The 20,476-nt window shown below is 38.8% G+C and overlaps 1 protein-coding gene across 3 annotated transcripts in view; it reads left to right on the top strand.

Annotated features, from left to right (window-relative positions):
• Positions 1-20,476, top strand: part of itga7 (integrin, alpha 7) — a 91,453-nt gene that overhangs the window by 12,528 nt on the left and 58,449 nt on the right. For all 3 annotated transcript variants that reach the window (XM_057361377.1, XM_057361375.1, XM_057361376.1), the window contains exons 4-13: positions 1,996-2,251; positions 2,633-2,734; positions 4,315-4,522; positions 4,594-4,787; positions 4,991-5,079; positions 12,366-12,493; positions 12,586-12,681; positions 12,786-12,847; positions 12,936-13,105; positions 13,189-13,344. In XM_057361377.1, coding sequence (XP_057217360.1) covers positions 1,996-2,251; positions 2,633-2,734; positions 4,315-4,522; positions 4,594-4,787; positions 4,991-5,079; positions 12,366-12,493; positions 12,586-12,681; positions 12,786-12,847; positions 12,936-13,105; positions 13,189-13,344 — 1,461 coding nt within the window. The remainder of the gene's footprint in view (positions 1-1,995; positions 2,252-2,632; positions 2,735-4,314; positions 4,523-4,593; positions 4,788-4,990; positions 5,080-12,365; positions 12,494-12,585; positions 12,682-12,785; positions 12,848-12,935; positions 13,106-13,188; positions 13,345-20,476) is intronic.

The raw sequence follows: 20,476 nt of genomic DNA, 5'->3' as shown, positions 1-20,476 counted from the left end.
TGAATAAGCTTTTCTGCGTCAGCAACACATAGAGTATTTTGTAATTTGGCAACATTTCTAATATGGAAGAAGGCTGTTTTTGTGACATTTGAGATGTGATTTCCAAATCACAGGTTGCTGTCTAATATAACGCCTAGGTCTTAACTGTATTTGTTGGAGTAACAGTGCAGCCTTCAATTTGCAGATTATAATCCAATATATTCTGTTTACGTCTTTGGTCCGATAAGTAATATTTCTGTTTTATTAGAATTTAAAAGGAAATTACTAGTCATCCAATGTTTTATATCTTCGATGCACTCTGCCAATTTGGATAGCTGGAAGGAATCATCTGGTCTTGATGAGATATATAGCTGAGTATCATCTGCATAACAGTGGTAGCTAATTCCATGTTTTCTAATAATGTTGCCAAGGGGCAGCATGTATATGGAGAATAGCAAGGGTCCTAAAACCGATCTCTGAGGTAATCCATAATTTACTTGCGTTAGATTTGATGATTCCCCATTTAAATGGACAAATTGATGTCTGTCTGATAAGTAAGATCTGAACCATTGTAGTGCCTGTCCCTGAATACCGGTATAATTGTGTAAGCGATCTAGAAGTATTTTATGGTCTACACAGTATCGAACGCAGCACTAAGGTCAAGCAGTACTAGGAGTGAGGTGTTACCTTTATCAGATGCTATAAGCAGGTCGTTTGTAATTTTAACGAGCACAGTTTCAGTGCTATGATGCGGTCTAAAGCCTGACTGAAATTGTTTGTGTATGTCATTATGTTAAGAAATGGCACAACTGAGTGGACACTACTTTTTCTAGTATTTTAGACAGGTAAGGGAGATTTTAAATCGGTCTATAGTTTTCTAGTTCATTGGGGTCTAAGTTTGGTTTCTTGACAAGAGTCTTAATGACGGCCAGCTTAAAGGGTCCTGGGACATGGCCTAGATTAATTGACGAGTTGATAATGTTATAAATGGGTTCAGTTGCAACAGGTAGTAACTCTTTTAATAATTTAGTTGGAATGGGGTCTAATAAGCATATTGTAGGTTTAGATGTTGCAATAAGTTTAATTAAATCGTCCTGTTTTATAGGTGAAAAACACTGTAGCTTTTCTTTTGGGGTGATGGTTGGTACTAATTCATAGGACAGACTTGTAGGTTGAGTTTTTACTATTTTGTCTCGTATGTTTTCGATTTTCTCTGTAAAAAAAATGTCATGAATTCATTGCTACCAAGGTGCGGCGGAATAACCAGGTCAGGTGATGTCTGTTTATTTGTTAATTTAGCAACTGTACTAAATAAAAACCTTGGATTGTTTTTGTTAGTTTATGTGAGGTTTCGGAGGTGCTCAGCCTTTGCTGCTTTTAGTGCCTTTTTATAACAGTTTGCACTCTCTTTCCACGCATCAAGACAAACAGAAAACATTCTGTCTTCAAGGTAGGATTTAAACCAGTCAAGAGCACATCCTGTAATGCCCACACAATGTTCAAGGCAAGTGTATCGAACGCACTTAAATCTAATATTATATGTATCACAGGGTCCCCTGAATCTACGGATAATAAAATATCATTCAACACTTTTAAAAGTGCAGTTTCAGTGCTGTGATGTTTCCTAAACCCAGATTTAAATCTTTCAAAAGTACTATTTGACTCTAAAAAAAACTCTGCAGTTGTACTAAAACAGCCTTTTCTAAGGCTTTTGAGAGAAAAGATACATTTGAAATGGGTATATAATTTGATAGGATGGTAGGGTCAAGATTTGATTTTTTAAGCAAGGGTTTAACAATTGCATGCTTTAGGTATTTTGGGACAGTCGCTGTAAGCAGAGACTTGTTTATTATAGTTAAAATACTTGGCCTAATAACATCCAAGACCTGAAGCAAGAACCGTGTAGGAATGATGTCTTGCGGACATGTAGTAGGTTTTATCTTACACATGTGTACTAAATGGGTAGTGGTGGAATGTGAGCATGACTTGTGTGTGTGTTTTGATGTCATCATCCAGACTTGTGCTCACCTCTATGAGCTCAGACAACACGTCAATCAGACGTTTGAGACACGTGACCCCATCGGACGCTGTTATGTTCTGAGTGAGGATTTGACCGAGAGAGATGATCTGGATGGAGGAGAGTGGAAGTTCTGTGAGGGTCGTCCACAGGGACATGAACAGTTTGGATTCTGTCAACAGGGACTTTCTGTCAGTTTCACACCCGACAACAACTACATTCTGTTTGGAGCTCCAGGGACATACAACTGGAAAGGTAATCAAGAATGTCTTGAAGAAAACATGTTTTGTGTTTTACCGTTTTCAACGGAATCAGGTTTTTGTTCCTTGGGGTAAATTGAAATAAATGAGATATAATAGATTAAAAGTCATATTTCAAAGAAATTAACAATGTAGATGCAAGTATAAAAAACTACAATAACACCAAGCAGATGTAATTATGATTAACCCTACAAAATGAAATCCATTTTTCAGATCGCATTTGACTGATAGTATAAACTTGATATTAATGTGCCATCTTTGATTGCTTGGCAACCAATGACAAGTAGTTGATCTGTCCAACTGTATATCTTTTTTTCACCTGGAAGAATTTCCCTGTTGATCTGCTTCTTCTGTGGCTTTGTATATTGCCATTCAGGGCTGTTGTTCATGGCCAGTCCGATTGAGGATGTTCTTGTCTACAAAACTCTGGAACCGTCCAAAAGCTCTTTTGATGATGTGGCTCAGAACAGCTACTTGGGTTTGTAATTGTTTATTTAATTAATTTAATAAACTTCATACTCACCTGATAGAATAATTTATCAGATCTATCTTGATCCAAAATGATACCATTGTGTTATTCCATCCCAGCCCATCCTGCCTCAATGTCAAAATTATAGATTTAACTATACGGCAGATTTAGAACAGCAGGCAGGAGATCAAGTGATGATAGTATAAAATAAGCAAAGTTTATTCTGGGAGAAAATGATAGTTGCGTTCATTCTAACTCTGTATACTTATAACTCCATTGCTCATTCTTTTAAGAAATTCTGATCGTATTATCTATCACACCACTTTCTTTTATTTTATAAGTATACAAATGTACTCTCTAGAATACAAACGAGCAGATGTTTTATGAATTATATTTTTTAAACTGGGGCAGTCGTGGCTTAATGGTTAGAGTCGGAGTTGTAACCCAAAGGTTGCAGGTTTGAGTCTTAGTATTGTAGATGGGGGGGGAATGAATGACCAGCGCTCTTCCACCTTCAATACCATGACTGAGGTGAGACCCTTGAGGAAGGTAATAACCCCTAACTGCTCCCTGGGCGCTTCATCAAAAATGGCTGCCCACTGCTCCGGGTGTGTGTGTTACTCACTTTCGTTACTCATTTTGCACTACTGCAAATGAAGAAAAGTTTAAACATCCTCTTTGATTTAAGCTGACTCTGTTGCTGTTTGTATTGAGTCTTTTGCTTTGACATGGTTAGAAGGCGTTTCTTGGGTCTGTTATTGCAACTGTTCCTAGAGCAACTAGAGACAGATGATGTGAGATCCACTGCTTTACTCCCATTGGTTGCTCCCAAAAGTCGCTTATCATTTGCATAAAACTTTGTTGCGCCGCTAGAAATGCCCACTTCCTGTCACCAACGGTCACTGTTGCTAGTTTCGCTGGATGTCGCTAAGCTACCACTGAAATGAAGGAGATCATGTCGCACTGTCAGTCGCTGGCGGTGTTAATGCGGCATCAGACATCAAATGATTCCTTTACATTTATTGCATATAATCAATAGCTGAATGCAAACAATGTTTTTGCATTCATTTGAGATAAACAAATGGTCTTGATTACTCCATATTAGCTGTAAGTTCGGCACAGTGGATGGAGGGACACAACATCTTGTTCCCTTCATCAGGGAAAAAGTGGTTATATTAATAACAGATACCTTCCCTATATGTCACTCATTTAATGTTGTGTCGATGTAGTGACACTAGAGGTGAATAGTGTCAGGAAGTATGGCAGAGGGGACACAGGCAAGCTACAGCTGGGGAGGATCCTATTTAGAAAGAGGGTCCACAGCCACAGTGGCTGAGTAGCTGGTACCTCGTAGCATCAATTCTCCACCTAATGGGTCAGATGTCTGGGCTGGAGAGAGGCATGCAAACTGCACTTACCAATTTTCTGAAATTAACATTGGTGATTTGGGTTCCCATCAGCAAATCCCCAGTCTCATTACATTGACACAATTTTGGGTAAAGGCAGGCACATCTAGCACAGGAGGTAAGGTATCTCCACTGCAACATACATCATAATACAGATTTTTGAACTAATTTACTTCTTGACAGGTTTCTCTGTGGACTCCGCAAAAGGTGTGATGAGGAAATCTGAGCTGACTTTTGTTGCCGGAGCTCCACGAGCCAATCACACCGGAGCTGTGCTTCTGCTCAGGAAAGACAACGTCTACAGACTGATGCCAGAGTTTATCCTGTGGGGTGAGGAGCTGGCCTCCTCCTTTGGTTATTCTGTGGCTGTAGCTGATCTAAACAGAGATGGGTAAGACACCTGCTGTGTAATGCACTGAATGGGATTTTCCGAATATCTGACTGGATCGTGTCACCTTACAGCTGGACAGATCTCGTAGTGGGAGCTCCTAATTTTTTTGATCGCAAGGCAGAGATTGGCGGTGCGGTGTATGTATTCCTGAATCCAGCAAGTCACTGGGAGAAGGCCCGACCGATCCGACTAAATGGAACCTACGACTCTATGTTTGGCATGACCATCAGCAGCACTGGAGATCTGGACCAGGATGGTTATGACGGTAAGAATAACATCTCACGCTTTGTTGTCCTTGTAGTCGAGAGTATGTTTAGTGTAGTTAATGGTAACAAATCTCCAAAAAAGTAGATCAAATTGAAGAATCTTCTGCTTTGATAGCTGAGAAATTAATTTTCTATTGCATAAGAATGTTAGATTAGGTAAGTCAATATCACACACATTATATTTTCCATTTTTTTTCAACAGATTTTGCTGTTGGAGCACCTTTTGATGGAGATGGGAAAGTGTTTATATACCGCGGTTCTCCATCTGGCATAGATACCAAACCCTCTCAGGCAATATCTCTCTCTTGTGTGTTTGCATGGTGGGTGCGTGGTGTGCATGAGTTATCACGGATGAGAAAAGAGATATTTTTTCTCTAACTTTTGGGGGTTTTGTTATTTTTTTCTTTTCTTTTTAGTTTGATTTTGGGGTTTTGTATGTTTGGTAGTCTTTTCCTTTTTGACCTTGAGGTGGTGTGTGAGGATGGAGGCCCACGTCTCTTTCACGCCGCCATAGAGTTAGGTGTGTACCTGAAATAGGTACATCTGCAGGGCTCTAGAGTGCGACCAATTTGGTCGCACATGCGACTTGATTTCTCAATGGTGCGACTAAGAAAAATCTGAGGTCGCACCGGTGCGACCAGCTGTTCGAGGGAGAAAAAAAGTCTCCGCGACTCTGAAAGTCTCCCTGTGATTCAACAACAGACACACATTAGGCCCATATCGTGGTCTAAACCAATCAGAGATAGTGAAGGGCGGACCCCCCTCTGATTGGCCGTGGTCCAGATTTTCCTGTATGTGTGTGTACCAGAGGTCGTGTTAACCGAAAATTCTCTGTCATTGACAAAAAATGTTTACCAGTGACGGAAAAATCTGAAGGCCGTCCGTCCGTCAGCTATTTTGACGGATTGCAATGAGAACAATTTGTAACTCCCCGTTTCCCTTCATTAGAGTGTGATATGCTCGCGAAGGGACGTGCGTGTTTTCACATGTCATTGTTACTGACTAGACATATGTGATGCGATCTGAGAAAACCCGTCGGATGTCGCGCTGAGACGCGGGAAAGACAGTTCACCTATCAAAGTAAACTACATAACACGAAGAATGAATCAATGCACATTTCCCGCCAGTCCTGTGTAAACTACGGCATGCAAAGTTTTTTTCATACAATGTTTTCGTGAGATGGCGGAGCTCCCCGTCTGCAGCACCGGGAGTTATCGCTGCTCATGCGAGCCGGACCGCGATCGCAAAACATACAAGGGATGATCAAAAGTCCAGACACTATGCACATGATAAACGAGGTAAAACTTGCTTCACTGCTTATTAGTTGTTGACCGTAATGTTTGCTAGTTTCCTTGTGTAGTGATAACGGCAGAGCTCTCGTTCTTTAAGTGTGCCCTGCACCATTTTCCTTACTTTTGTTTTATTCAAACGGTTTTGTACAGTATTTTTATAGACTGCAACACTAGGAAATGTTTTTTATTAAATTGTTATTAAGTCTTTTACCACTGTAAAGTGACTTTTACTTGTGATACTGGACTGTTGTGCTTTTATTTTCATCACTTAACTTTAAACCCGTTTTTCTCCAAATTCCGTTCCTGAAAATCCTAGCGCTTCAGCCGACCTCAGCCATAACTTTTGTTACATACATACAATGAGCAAAATAAAAACTGATTTGGAAAGGGCTTGAATATGGTATCAAAAACTGTAATATATAAATTTGCACCATGTGTTGGGTTTTCCCATATCGAATCACATATGAACATAAACATTAAAACATGAAATATACAGATGAATATAAACAACAACGGCTTTATTGGGCATTCAGTTGTATTAAAATACAACAAGTTCCGAGACACAAGTACAGCGTGATGACGTCACGAACATACTAATTATCACCTAACGCCACCTTGCACCATAGTGACGGGTAACAATAGATTATGACGGATTTTTTACGAGCCTGTCAGTCAAAATGACGGACAATAAAAAAGTCTAGCGCAACCTCTGGTGTGTACGTGTGAAAATGCGTGTGCTGCAGTCAGACAGAGAGAGGTGAGGAGCCTATAGGCCCGTCAGTTAAACAGTGGATGTAGCGCGGATGATGAGAGAAGATGAAAAGAACGATTGACAACTTTTTCGTGAATAATGTTAAGTTAAGGCCTGATCCGTCCGAAAATCATAAGCAATGCTCTGACACGGAGCCATCAACCTCCCAGGTTATGTCAAGCCCTGGTCCATTTATCTTGAGATGGTTTAAGTTTCAGTTCAGTGAAGCACTTTAAGCACCAACACTTTTTCAGTAAGTTACCTTTCTTGTAGAATTGTGCTTCAAATAAAGAACTTTATATTGACCAGATTGTTAGTTAATCATTTACAAGTCAATTTTGCCTATGTGGACAGTGATTTAAAAAAACAAACAAACTGCTAACCTTGATGGTAAGCGGGTCTCTTGTCGGTTGGCTCGTGGGCGGGCTCTTTCTTTCGCCTTGCCGTGCTTTTGGCCAATAAAAGGAATAGGATCCCTTTGACGACACAGGGATCCAGAATTAGAAAAAACAATTTGGAGTGATGGGGAATTTATCAAGTACAGAAATACTACGTCATACGTAGGATTGGGTACTGAAACCCGGTGCCAGTATGGCTCCGGTACTTATGTATCCGGTATGTAACTGGACCGAATCAAAACGTAGATTTCGGTGCCACTTAAATGCTGACTTAGCCGTCGATTGAGACATTTGCCCTCATTCACGTGAATGAAAGTTGGAAACCTCAGATAATACAAATCCAACACATTTTATACAATTGTTAAATGGATCGCGAATAATCTGTGATCTGCATGGATTGCGCGTGCCCCACGAATCGGAATGTGCATGACCCGTGGATTCATCATAGTGAAAGACAGTTTTAATGCGCGCTCTCGTCTCCCTCCCTCCATCTCGGCGAGTTCAGTCTTTAACTTTAACCGCCGCATAAGGCAAGTTTTCAAGTGAAACTAACGTTCATTCGAAACGCATATGACTCGTCTGTAATTCAAGCGATCACAATAAAACTGTTGAGCGCGTTTAAAATCAATGAAGCGCATGCCGTGGAGCTCGTTCTCAACACTGTAACGCATTTGACAAGAAAGACAATCGAGACACAGCAGTGAAAGTGCTAAAACCTCAGTCAATCTGATCTCTAGACATGCAGTCTGTTAAGCTTTTTACTCTGACTGCATGTATAGGCATATATTTATAATTATAATTATTAATTATCTATACTGTCAGTTTTTAAAATAATGCACATATAATGTAAATGGATTTAATCTGTTGATATATTCAACGCATTTTCTGCCCATATTTAATACAACTATGGCGAGCATTTAGTTGTAGCTGGAGGGTAAACAGTAAACACTATAACATCTTTCTAGCAATGTTAGTGTCTAGCAATGTTAGTGTACATGCTCATTTCACATTCGCTTTAATTGTGAATTTGTGTATTTTTATTTCTTAATAAATATTTTTAATTGAACATTTTGTTCTTTAATGTCATCCCCTGGTGTTTTGTGGCTCTTTTTTAAAAGTATCGATTTAGGCACTGGTACCATTTTAAAAGAATCGATGTGGCACCGGTATCGGAAAAAACCCAAACGATACCCAACCCTAGTCATACGTCCAACTCGTTTTTTAACAAGATGACCATGTTAAGCATGAGAAGCCAGCATGTTTAACAGTATAAAAAAGTCAGAATGCATGACATAGCATGATAGCTCCTCTTTAAAGAAAATTGTGACAAAAGTAAGGAGAGGAAAAGGTGTGACTAAAATACATAAGCCCATTTAATGTCACAAAATATGTGTTTTCTTTTCCATCGTTGTCCTATTTTTTCTCTTTTTCTTTTCTTCTTTGAATGGAGAGTTTAAAAATAGGATCTATTAACATAAATGGAGGGAGGGATGAAAATAAAAGGACTGTTCTCATTAATATTTTTAGCTTGAATATATTCAAAATCACTTTTTTTTACAAGAAACACATAGGGAAATGCTAGATTAGATAGAATGGAAAATGTGGTGGGAAGGAAATGTTTTCTTTAGTCATGGTTCTAATGTAAGTGGGGGATTGCAATTTTGTTCGCAAAAAATATAAATATGAAAGTTATTTCTTTATGTGAGATAGAAAAAGGTAGAGGCTTAGCAGTTCAAGTTGAAATAATGGGTCTACTTTTTGTATTTATTAATATATGTATGCCCCAAATAATGGAGCAGAAAGAATTAATAAAAAAAAGTTAATGATAAGAATGGATTTAATGTTTTAAGCAATATTATTATTATTATTATATGAATTATTTTATGTTATATGATGTACTAATTATGTGATGCAGTAAGATTAGATTTTATTGGGTTTTACAGGACATAAGTAAAAATAAGAGTAATAGTTTTAAAATCAGTGATTTCTCCAAATGGTTTGTCAGACCATTATTTTAATTGAATTAAGTTCAAAGAAATCAAGTCGTAGTTTTATTGGCATTTTAATATTAAATTGTTGTATGATGTGACATTTTGTGAGAAATTTGAATTATTGTGGAATAACTGGAAGAAAAGAAAGAATGATTATGATAACATTGTGCAATGGTGGGAAGTGGGAAAAACCCAAATAAGAGCGTTCTGTCAAAATTATACTGCTCATAATAATAGCTTAATCAAAAAGAAAGTTAGTGAATTGGAGAGAGAAATAGAACATATTGAAATGAATGTAATTAAGAGTAATATGGTAGATATGGGAGGGTTGGAAAAGAAAAAGAACACTTTAGGTACTCTTCTTCATGAACATGCAAAAGGAGCTTTAATTAGAACTCGTCTTTCTTCTTAAAGAGATAGGGATGCTCCTAGTTCTTTCTTTTTTAAATTAGAAAACTGGAAATGGAGAGAAAACATAGGTTTTATTTAAACTTTGACATGGGTTGATGGGCTTCCTCAAGATACTTAATGAAGACATGTTGGAGCTATATAAAGCCTCTTTTGAAAATGAAGAATTACCTATTAGTTGTAAAAGGGCTGTACTTTCATTATCTTAAAAAGAAGAAAATGGTGACCTGTCGCTTTGTTATGTACCGACTATAAAGTTCTTGCAGAGGTTTTCTCAAATCGTTTCAAAAAATATCTAGGAAAAATAACTTTTTTTCTTTTATGAGAAGTAATTGATCTTGCAAATATGGACAATCAAGAGGTAGGGATTCTTTCATTTGATCAAGAGAAGGCCTTTGATAGAGTAGATCATTGTTATTTGTTTAATGCTCTTAAGGGTTTTGGAATTGGGTCGTTTTTTTCTGTCTGGAATAAAACTCTTGTATACTGGGGAATCAGCTACGTATGTTAAAAGTAGGAGGTGGACTTAGTCAGCCAGTCTTGATAAATAGAGGAATTAGACAAGGGTGTCCTTTGTCAGGACAGCTACCTGTATATGCTTTAGCAATTGAACCGCTGCTCTGTCAAATATAGAAAAATCTACATGGATTTTTTTGTGAAAGGTTTGGAAAAAAGGGCTATGTGCATATGCAGATGATATTACAGTTTTTATAAAAAAATTAAATGATGTTAATGTGTTTAAAGAAAGCCTAAATTTTTATGAAAAAGCTTCATCTGCAAAGGTCAACTGGAGCAAAAGTGAGGGGTTTTATTATTGGGGATTGGCAAGAGAGACCTCCTCCAATACAGTACTCCCAAGTGGAGTTAAATGGGGAAAAGAAGGTTTGAAATGTCTTGGCGTATACCTAGGGAAAGAAACATTTGTGAAAAATATTTGTGAGGGTATGGTTGAAAAAGTGTCTGAAAAATTGTCTGGATGGAAGTGGGTGCTACCTAAATTGTCATATAGGGTAATTAATAATTTAAACGCATCTATGTTTTGGGACAAAATGACCAAAATCCACCAAAAGATGTTGCAGAATTCAGAGGAAATTGATTGATTCTTTTTGGTCTGGATACCATTGGACAAAGGCAGCTGTGCTTTATTTGCCAGTCAATGAAGGAGGACATGGACTAATAGACATTCAAAGTCGAAATATGACCTTCAGACTTCAAGCAGCGCAAAGATTGCTGTATTTTGGAGAAACTATGTGGACTGATACAGCTTGTCCTTTATTGCAAAAAGTGGACATTTTTAAATATGATAAACAGCTGTTTTTAATGAGGTTGACAGATTTGGATGTGAGTGGTACTTCATCTGTTTATAATTCAGTTTTAAAAGCATGGACTTTTGTTTTTAAAGTGGACGGAGATCTTTCAAGTCCTGGAAAGTGGATCAAACATGAACCACTCTTCAGTAATCCTTTGATTGAAGTCAAGGAATTGGATTTGAACAGTTTAAGATCTTTAATGGCGAAAGCCTGTTGCACTAAAATATCAGATTTGAGGACTGGCAATAACTGGAAAAGTCCTGAAGAGGTGTGTCAATTGACTGGAATTAAAGTTCATGAAAATGATACTCGAAAAGGTCTTTCTGTTTTTACCTTCTGCCTTTCGGCAATTCTTAGAGACAAAAGAGTTATAATCATTGGGGAATGAAAAACATCATGAGTTTCCAGAATTAAGAATTTCTGCAGCTATTGAAGATCGGCCAGAGGATGACTCGATTTTAAATTTTACAATTCCACAATTGACAAATTTAGAAGAAGCACCTAAGAAAGCTATCTATTTAACAAGTGTGAAAGTGTCATATTATACTTTACTTAAGATGCAACGAGAATCAAAATGCATTGATATTTTTGGGATAGACTCTTCCCCAAAAGGTTGTTGGAGGTCCTTATATAAAATTCCAATAGAGAAACGCACTGCAGATCTCCAATGGAAAATTTTTCATTGGGCGATAGCCACCAACAAACATGAAGCACATTTTGATTCCATTGTAACAAAGAAGTGTGTCTTAGATTAGACATTCAACCATATTTTTTTTAGAAGATTTGGTTGGGAGACTGGGGGAGGTTTCGTACGGTCATTTTTATATTTGGTCCAAAATATGCTGCTGGAAGGAGGAAAACTATTTCTTTAATAAATGTTATAGTGGGTGAAACAAAGTTATCAATATGGTTAGCAAGAAAAAGAAAATTAAGAGATGACAATTTTGTGGACCCTGTAGTAATATTCAAAGGCCTAATAACAGCATGAATTAGAGCAGAATTAGCTATTTATAAATTGACAAATAATGTATTGATTTTTAAAGAAATTTGGGGCATTGATTGATTTGTTTTTTGTTAGTAATTAAATGTGAAAATGATGTGGGTATTTCATTTGACGTAATGAAGTGGATGTGTAAAAACTCTTTCTCTCTTCACTCTTTCTCTCTCTTATTACTGTGCTATTCACAGATGCCCTGACACCAAAATGACTTTACAACTGTGATGTTACTTCTTAGACAGAACTTGATTTATAGTTGATGTGATCTGAATGCTTTGAAAGCTTTTTATATGATGGTGGCAGATTTCTTGTTGGCCTCACAAACGTCTAGAATAATTCAGATCTGAATGTGCTCTACATACAGTATATACAGAATATACCATATCAGCATTTGGATTTATAATAAGTCACGTATTCATCATCATATTAGGTTCTAGATGGGCTGAATGCAGGAGTGAAGCAATTGGGCTACTCTATATCAGGAGGCTTGGATATTGATGGAAATTTCTATCCGGATCTGGCTGTCGGCTCCCTCAGTGATCAAATTGTGCTTTACAAGTAAATTGACTGAAACACGCAGACTTGATCATGTTACTAGGTCATTTATACAGGAATATTAACCTTCCGAAGGGATTTTTCTTATCCATCAGGTCACGTCCAGTGATCCATGTGATTAGAGAGATTTCCATCGAGCCTCAGTATATTGACCTTACGCAGCACAACTGCCCAGGGAATCACGGCGTTTGGTTAGTTAACAATTACTTATACATTTCCAATTTTTTTTTACTGTCGTGTGTGCATGAAGGTCATGACAGTATTTCTTAAATCTGTCTGTTTTGTCTTCTTATAGTGTGGAAGTGAAAGCCTGCTACACATACACTGCTTATCCAGACTCCTTTTCACCGCGCATCAGTAAGAGAGACCACATATATACAACAACGATATCCCTCACACACCACACACGTGCATATAAATGTTTCTGTATCACTTCCCACATTAGCACTCGGTGTACATTTTGAGGCAGACGTAGATCGTAGGAAACTGAGTCTGCCTCACAGAGTTCACTTCTTGGAGCGCAGTGTATCAGAGCCGGAGTATATCCACTCGGTGGAAGTTGAGCTCCGTGGGCAAAAACATCCCGACTGTCAGACGGTGACTTTCGCTGTGAAGGTAAGATGGGCAGAGATAGTGGTCAATGTCTGTCTTAATACTGTGTTAGTTGTTTCGCCACATTTCTTTTGTCATTTCACCAGGAAAACATTCTAGATAAGCTGCGGCCCGTCTCTCTGGCTATCACGCACACTATACGGAGAACCAGACATACCCACCATCATCATGCTGGACATAAACCCTACAACCAACTGAGTCCTGTACTGAGCCCCAGCCCTTCAAACACGCTCTACTCTGAGGTTATGAAAAACTCATGCTTCATGTTCATACAGTGACAACTGCATTCGTTCAGAAAATACAAACCTATCCTCCAGTTCATACTTCCTAAAAATTACATCCCAAATGAAATTTGCGCCTTTACCGGCAACTGGTGAGGCCAGAGAAACTTTTGCAGCAATGCATTGTGGGATTTAATTAGCATGATTATGTGACACACCGTGGGAAAGCACAGACATTTTTGTGATCGTAGAGGCTGCAATGTTAATTTTGACAGCACATTTTGATTTAGTTTTAGTCATACTCTTTTGATGAAAATGCTATTTAGTTTAAGTCATATTTTGTTCATCCCCATCATTTTAGTTTTACCAACAAAATATTAAAAATATTTTAGTCGACTAAATGTACAATATATTTAGTCTACTAAAATGTAACTAGTTTACATTTACATTTATTCATTTGGCAGACGCTTTTATCCAAAGTGACTTACAAGTATGAGAACATATAACATTTTGTCAACACGCTAAAACAGTAGCTATAGTTTACAAGGCCATGCTACTAGGAGGATTAGAGCTGAAGAAAGCGAGGGAGAGAATGAACAACAGGGAAGATTTTTTTAAATTTACACACAAGACATAGACAGTTATTGGTTAGTTAAATAAATGCGGAACAGGTATGCTTGAGTTGTTTTATGAAAGTTGTGAAGGATGCTGCAGTTCGTGTGGAGGCTGGCAGTTCATTCCACCACAGGGGAACCCAATGAGTTTTTCAAAGGTTTTTGCAAGCGATTTGGTGCCTCGCTGTGATGGAACAACCAGGCGTCGCTCATTTTCAGACCGAAGATGACGGGAGGGGATGTAGACCTGGAGCAGTGAGTTAAGGTAAATTGGCAAATTTACCGTTATCATTCTGAAGGCCAGTGTCAGAGATTTAAACTTGATGCGGGCGGCAACTGGCAGCCAGTGAAGTGAAATCAGGAGGGGTGTTACATGGGTTCTTTTAGGCTGATTGAAAACTAGACATGCAGCTGCATTCTGGATCATTTGCAAGGGCTTGACTGCATTGGTTTGAAGGCCGGCCTGTAGAGAATTGCAGTTGTCCAGTCTTGATATGACGAGAGCTTGGACAAGCAGCTGACAGGCATGCTCCGACAGGAATGGCCTGATTTTCCTGATGTTGTAGAGCACATACCTGCAAGTTCGAGAGGTCAAAGCAAGCAAAAGGAGATGTGAGAAGTCTCTGTTTTGTCTCACCTGTAGTTTATCCAGAGAAACTTCTCTGACAAAACTACACTAAACTGTCCTTTTCTATAAACATATGTAAATATCTAGGTTATATGTTGGCGCTCTTGCCATTTTTAAATAATCTGTAATTGTTAAATAGTCAAGTTTAATTCAGGCTTTGTTTGTATTCGTACCTCTGAATGAATCATGTCTTGATGCACTTCAAACCTTAGCATATTTGATATATAAATGTTTGTCTTTACAATTCCTCCTTGTTTACATATATTGTGTGACCATAGAACACTTTCTTTTCATTATGTTATAATTTGGAATGGTATTTTGTAAAGTTGCCAGGAGGTCATAAAGATGCAAATTAGCTGTTGAGTGGACAAAGAACCTCTTCCCTGCTCAACTCTGATTGGTCGATTCAAACTCAGGTGGGCATGCCCTCTCATGAATAGTCATAAATATCACCTGCTCTAAAAACACAGATTCTCTCTCTCCTCTACCTCTGCCTCTCCTCTCTCTCTCTCTTCCTCATCTCTCTCTCTCTCTCTCTCTCTCTCTCTCTCTCTCTCTCTCTCTCTCTCTCTCTCTCTCTCTCTCTCTCTCTCTCTCTCTCTCTCTCTCTCTCTCTCTCTCTCTCTCTCTCTATCTATCTAGCTATCTGCACTCCCTAGCGCGTTTATGTGTCATGTATTGTTTTGTGTTTATGCGATCGTCATTACCATGTAAAGAGTATAGTTTAATAAACAACAATATATTCACATGTGAAGAGTTTTTGTGCTCAGCTCATATACTTGGTCCCTTAAACTGTGTTTGACTACATTTGCTCTAAGTCCTGTTTGGTAAAGTCACGTTATTTATGGCCATGCGATAATGTAAAGTATATAATATCATTGAGGCATTCGCTGGACAAATACATATAAAGTATAATAATATTTGTATTACTAATCAGAGACTGTAAAATATGTATATTTGATCATGATTATTATATGTAATTTCCTTTGAGCTAAACTAATTCCTTGACTTAAATAACTAATTTCATGGATGTAATCTTGATAGATCTGGTGGAGAATCATACTTGGTGAGCTAAGCTCATCATTATTTTAACATGCAGCTAAAACCGATACAGAATATAAGACCATGACTGACATGTACCAGTTCATTCAGTCTCATTTTGACACAGTTGACTCGTTCAGTAAAGGGAGTATTCATTCTGTACATTCAACCAATGAAATGCTCTGACACTGCACAAACTCAAATGCTATTGGCTCATGTCCTTTGAAGAAAATAGCCTGAAGTCTGATTAGTGAGACTCAATTAATAAGAAATATATTTTATTCAGACATATAACAAACTGTATTACATTTCTTCAATCATGTAAACATGTTATCTACTTGGTTCAATCTTTTAATGTGCAATACAACTCACTTCATCACTTGTTTAATCTGTACAGTGCTGGTTTCCTTTATCTTACTTTATGTTGCATTTCACGTTATGCAGCAGCTCACGTTAGCGGATACAGTATCTCACAGAAGTGAGTACACCCCTCACATTTGAGTAAATATTTTATTATATCTTTTCATGTGACAACTGTAGTGTATTTCGGGTAAACTATGAGTTTAAACACAGTAACCTACAAATCAGCAGATCGTATATCAACTCTAAGAAATATTACTCCCCTGGCCTGGAAAAACAATATTCTTACTGTAGTACAGTACCACTTCAGATATCTTAACGAAATCAAGCAGTTTAAGTGACGTTGATATGTGATAAATAAACACAGAAACAATTCGAGCGTGGATACACATGCGGTTTATTTATCTACACTACGGGGGAACTAAAAACAACTATTAACAAAGAAACAAACACTAACAAACAAACATACAATGTAAAAGCAGTAAAGAATGAAAGAAATAGATAAAGCAAAGAAAAAGGGCAGTATTAAATCAGCTATTCACATCTGCATGAACCATCAAGGACAAATCTCCTTATTGAAAAGGGGCAAAACTTATACACAACTGGTTAGCAATAGTTCAGATACTTAAATTCGCTTCTTTGTTTCTCGGAGCACGTGCTGGCGCGAGTATCAAAGGGTCCTTATGTGTTCCGACCAAGCCGTGAGTCCGTTGATTTAGCTTGAAGCAAACTGCCGTTAGAAACTGTCTCTGAGGAGAGGCAGGTCTCGAGAGGTTGACAGAAAACGAGCGAGCGAACGCGCACGAGTGCGAACGCACACAAGCGAACGAACATACACAAAAGAGCAAGCTTTCCTGCGTGTTCAGGTGTTTTAACACAGAGGGTGTCACGCCCCTCCAAGGTGGGCGATCCAATGTGATGAGAGAGTTTTGGGCGCGAAAACATGTTTCTTTGTCCGGCACACTAACTCATTTGCATTTATGATCGCCTGGGAGTTTGGAGCAGGAATAGACTTAGAATAGAATAAAATGAGTATGGTATAAAATTCATTACTGTGCTATACATCATATTCTAAGACATGAAAAGGGAAACACGTCGATATGAAACATGAAGGGGTTACAATTACATTGACCTGTAGTTTGGACAAGAATGTAAATATACACACAATACCACTAAGCACATATGCGTTTGAGGTTATAGGTGAAGGAGAATAACATGGGGACAAGCATACAATGTGGAGATTCATGTGTATACACTTTAAACCAGTCTTTTGTGGCTAAGGAAAGAGAAAGAGACATTCTTTTGGAAGAATTTGAGGCTCTCAGTCCCTGGGGGCCACATGGCTTTTCTCACTTTGGTGAACAGTCCTGTCCTCCCCCCAAGAACCACCTTTGAAGTCTAGGGGAGAGTATCTGAATCTGTCCTGGTCAGTGATGAAGGTGTTGAGAATAGGACATTTGGCCAGACTTGTTGGTGCCTGGTCGTAGTCCTGCTGAGAGGTTACTGTGTTTTACGATCACAGGTGGTAAACTATGATCCGACCATACCCTACATAACACTGAAGAAATGACACTTTGCTACAATGTAAAGTAGTGAGTGTACAGTTTGTATAACAGTGTAAATTTGCTGTCCCCTCAAAATAACTCAACACACAGCCATTAATGTCTAAACCACTGGCAACAAAAGTGAGTACACCCCTAAGTGAAAATGTCTAAATTGAGCACAACGTGTCAATATTTTGTGTGGCCACAATTATTTTCCAGCACTGCCTTAACCCTCTTAGGCATGGAGTTCACCAGAGCTTCACAGGTTGCCACTGGAGTCCTCTTCCAGTCTTCCATGATGACATCACGGAGCTGGTGGATGTTAGAGACCTTGCACTCCTCCACCTTTTGTTTTAGGATGCCCCACAGATGCTCAATGGGGTTTAGGTGTGGAGACATGCTTGGCCAGTCCATCACCTTTACCCTTAGCTTCTTTTGGGGTCGTTATCCTGATGGAATACTGCCGTGCGGCCCAGTCTCCGAAGGGAGGGGATCGTGCTCTGCTTCAGTATGTCACAGTACATGTTGGCATTCATGGTTCCCTCAATGAACTGTAGCTCCCCAGTGCCGGCAGCACTCATGCAGCCCCAGACCATGACACTCCCACCACACACTTGTCTTTATACTCCTCACCTGGTTGCCGCCACACACACTTGACACCATCTGAACCAAATAAGTTTATCTTGGTCTGATCAAACCACAGGAGATGGTTCCAGTAATCCATGTCCTTAGTCTGCATCTTTTCAGCAAACTGTTCTTCATCTTTAGAGGAGGATTCTTTCTGGGACAACAGCCATACAGACCAATTTGATGCAGTGTGTGGCATATGGTCTGAGCACTGACAGGCTGACCTCCCACCCCTTCAACCTCTGCAGCAATGCAGGCAGCACTCATCCGTCTATTTGCCAAAGACAACCTCTGGATATGACGCTGAGCACGTGCACTCAACGTCTTTGATCGACTATGGCGAGGCCTGTTCTGAGTGGAACCTGTCCTGTTAAACCGCTGTATGGTCTTTGCCACCGTGCTGCAGCTCAGTTTCAGGGTCTTGGCAATCTTCTTATAGCCTAGGCCATCTTTATGTAGAGCAACAATTCTTTTTTTCAGATCCTCAGAGTTCTTTGCCATGAGGTGCCATGTTGAACTTCTAATGATCAGTATGAGAGCGATAACACCAAATTTAACACACGTGCTCCCCATTCACACCTGAGACCTTGTAACATTAACGAATCACATGACACCAGGGAGGGAAAATGTCTATTTGGGCCCAAATTGGACATTTTCACTTAGGGGTGTACTCACTTTTGTTGCCAGCGGTTTAGACATTAATGGCATACATTTTCAGGTGTGTGGGGTTTGATCCCAGTGAACACACAAACAAAGCCATATTTTAATTGATAGCAATGGTCAAACATCATTTCATGACAGCCCAGCTAACAGAATCACATTTTGAGGACATATCTGGGTCCGACCATATTCGCTGGAGGGACGTACCTTATAACTTTCCAGCGACATACATGTGTGATTCCTATATTCATTGTAGCCGAAGTAAGAGGCCGTTTATACGAGACCGTTTTCAACTAAAACTGAAAACTTTTTATATTTTAGATTAAAACAAGCACGTGGGGTTTCTTTATAGCTCAACAGCGCCATCCACTGGCTTGGCATGCATAATACATCGTTTTTATTAGTTTTCCCGGATCCATGTAAATGTAGATAGTTTTGATAACGCTGTCGTGTGTACGTGACACTTTTCAAAAACGCAAAGGAAAAACTTTCCGTGTAATTGTACTCTAACATTCAACATTGTTTAGGTCATTGAACATGATTACGTCATAACGACCAAACTGGCACATTGTGAAGAAAAATCTGGGGACTCATTTATAGGCCTATTTATAAAACATAGATTTCATTCTCAAAGTGGCTGTGCGCACAAAAGTAAGATTTTAAGAGTTCTAAAACCATACGCACAACAAAACCTGTGCTAAATTCTCAACTCCGCTTTATTTGTATAGCGCTTTTTACAATTTTCATTGTTACAAAGCAGCTGTACATAAGACATATTGACTATAAGCAAATCAATTAAAGTTGTACCTGCAAAAACAAGAAAAAGGTGAAAACAAAGAAGACAGACATACCCACATACAAAACACTCCACAAACACAATATGCACATGTACTAACACACAGACACACACACACACGGATGCGCACGCACACACACACGTACACAGACAAGTATGCGCACACACAAAGACACGCGCACACACACGCACAGTGAGAGCACACATTTAAGATAAAGGAGAGAGAAGCACAGGTCAAATATAACGGACTATAAATTTCTATATGCAATATTAATTAATTAAAACTTTAAAATTCTAAAGCAGCCCCCCCGGTCAGGCAGATAGTGCAAAAACAGTATGCAAAAGGTGGCGAGGAACCCAAAACTCTAATCGAGAAAAAAAACCTCAGGAGAACCCAGGCCCAACCAGGGGATTCCAGTTCCCCTCTGGCAAAAGCTGCTGCCTCTGCACAAGCTCCAGAGAGCTTGCACAACAAGGCTAAATAAAATAAATAAATTTACTAATAAGGTAAATTATAGTTTAAGATTATGATTAATAATCTAATAGCATTTGAAATTTTGTGGTGAGGATGTGTCTGGTGACCGCGTCCTTCTTTATCCAGCTCTATCATCTCAGCTCTTGTCAGGTCTCCGCTCTACCATCAGGTCTGGCCATGAACTGCATCCTGCTTGCTGTGGTAACCTTGGAACAATGAGACAAGACTGGCTGAGAGTAGAGTACTGTTCTGCACTCTTTGATGCAACAAGTACATCAGTTGTGTTTTTGGTTCTGGTTGATCTAACTAATGCAGCCTAAACCCTCAGAGGATTTATATTATGGAAGAGTAGTGTATGCAAGATTAAAAAGATGCGTCTTTAGTCTAGATTTAAACTGACAGAGTGTG

Source organism: Triplophysa rosa, linkage group LG20, assembly GCF_024868665.1.
Source record: "Triplophysa rosa linkage group LG20, Trosa_1v2, whole genome shotgun sequence".
Classification (NCBI taxonomy): domain Eukaryota; kingdom Metazoa; phylum Chordata; class Actinopteri; order Cypriniformes; family Nemacheilidae; genus Triplophysa; species Triplophysa rosa.
This window is presented reverse-complemented; position numbering and strand designations above follow the sequence as displayed.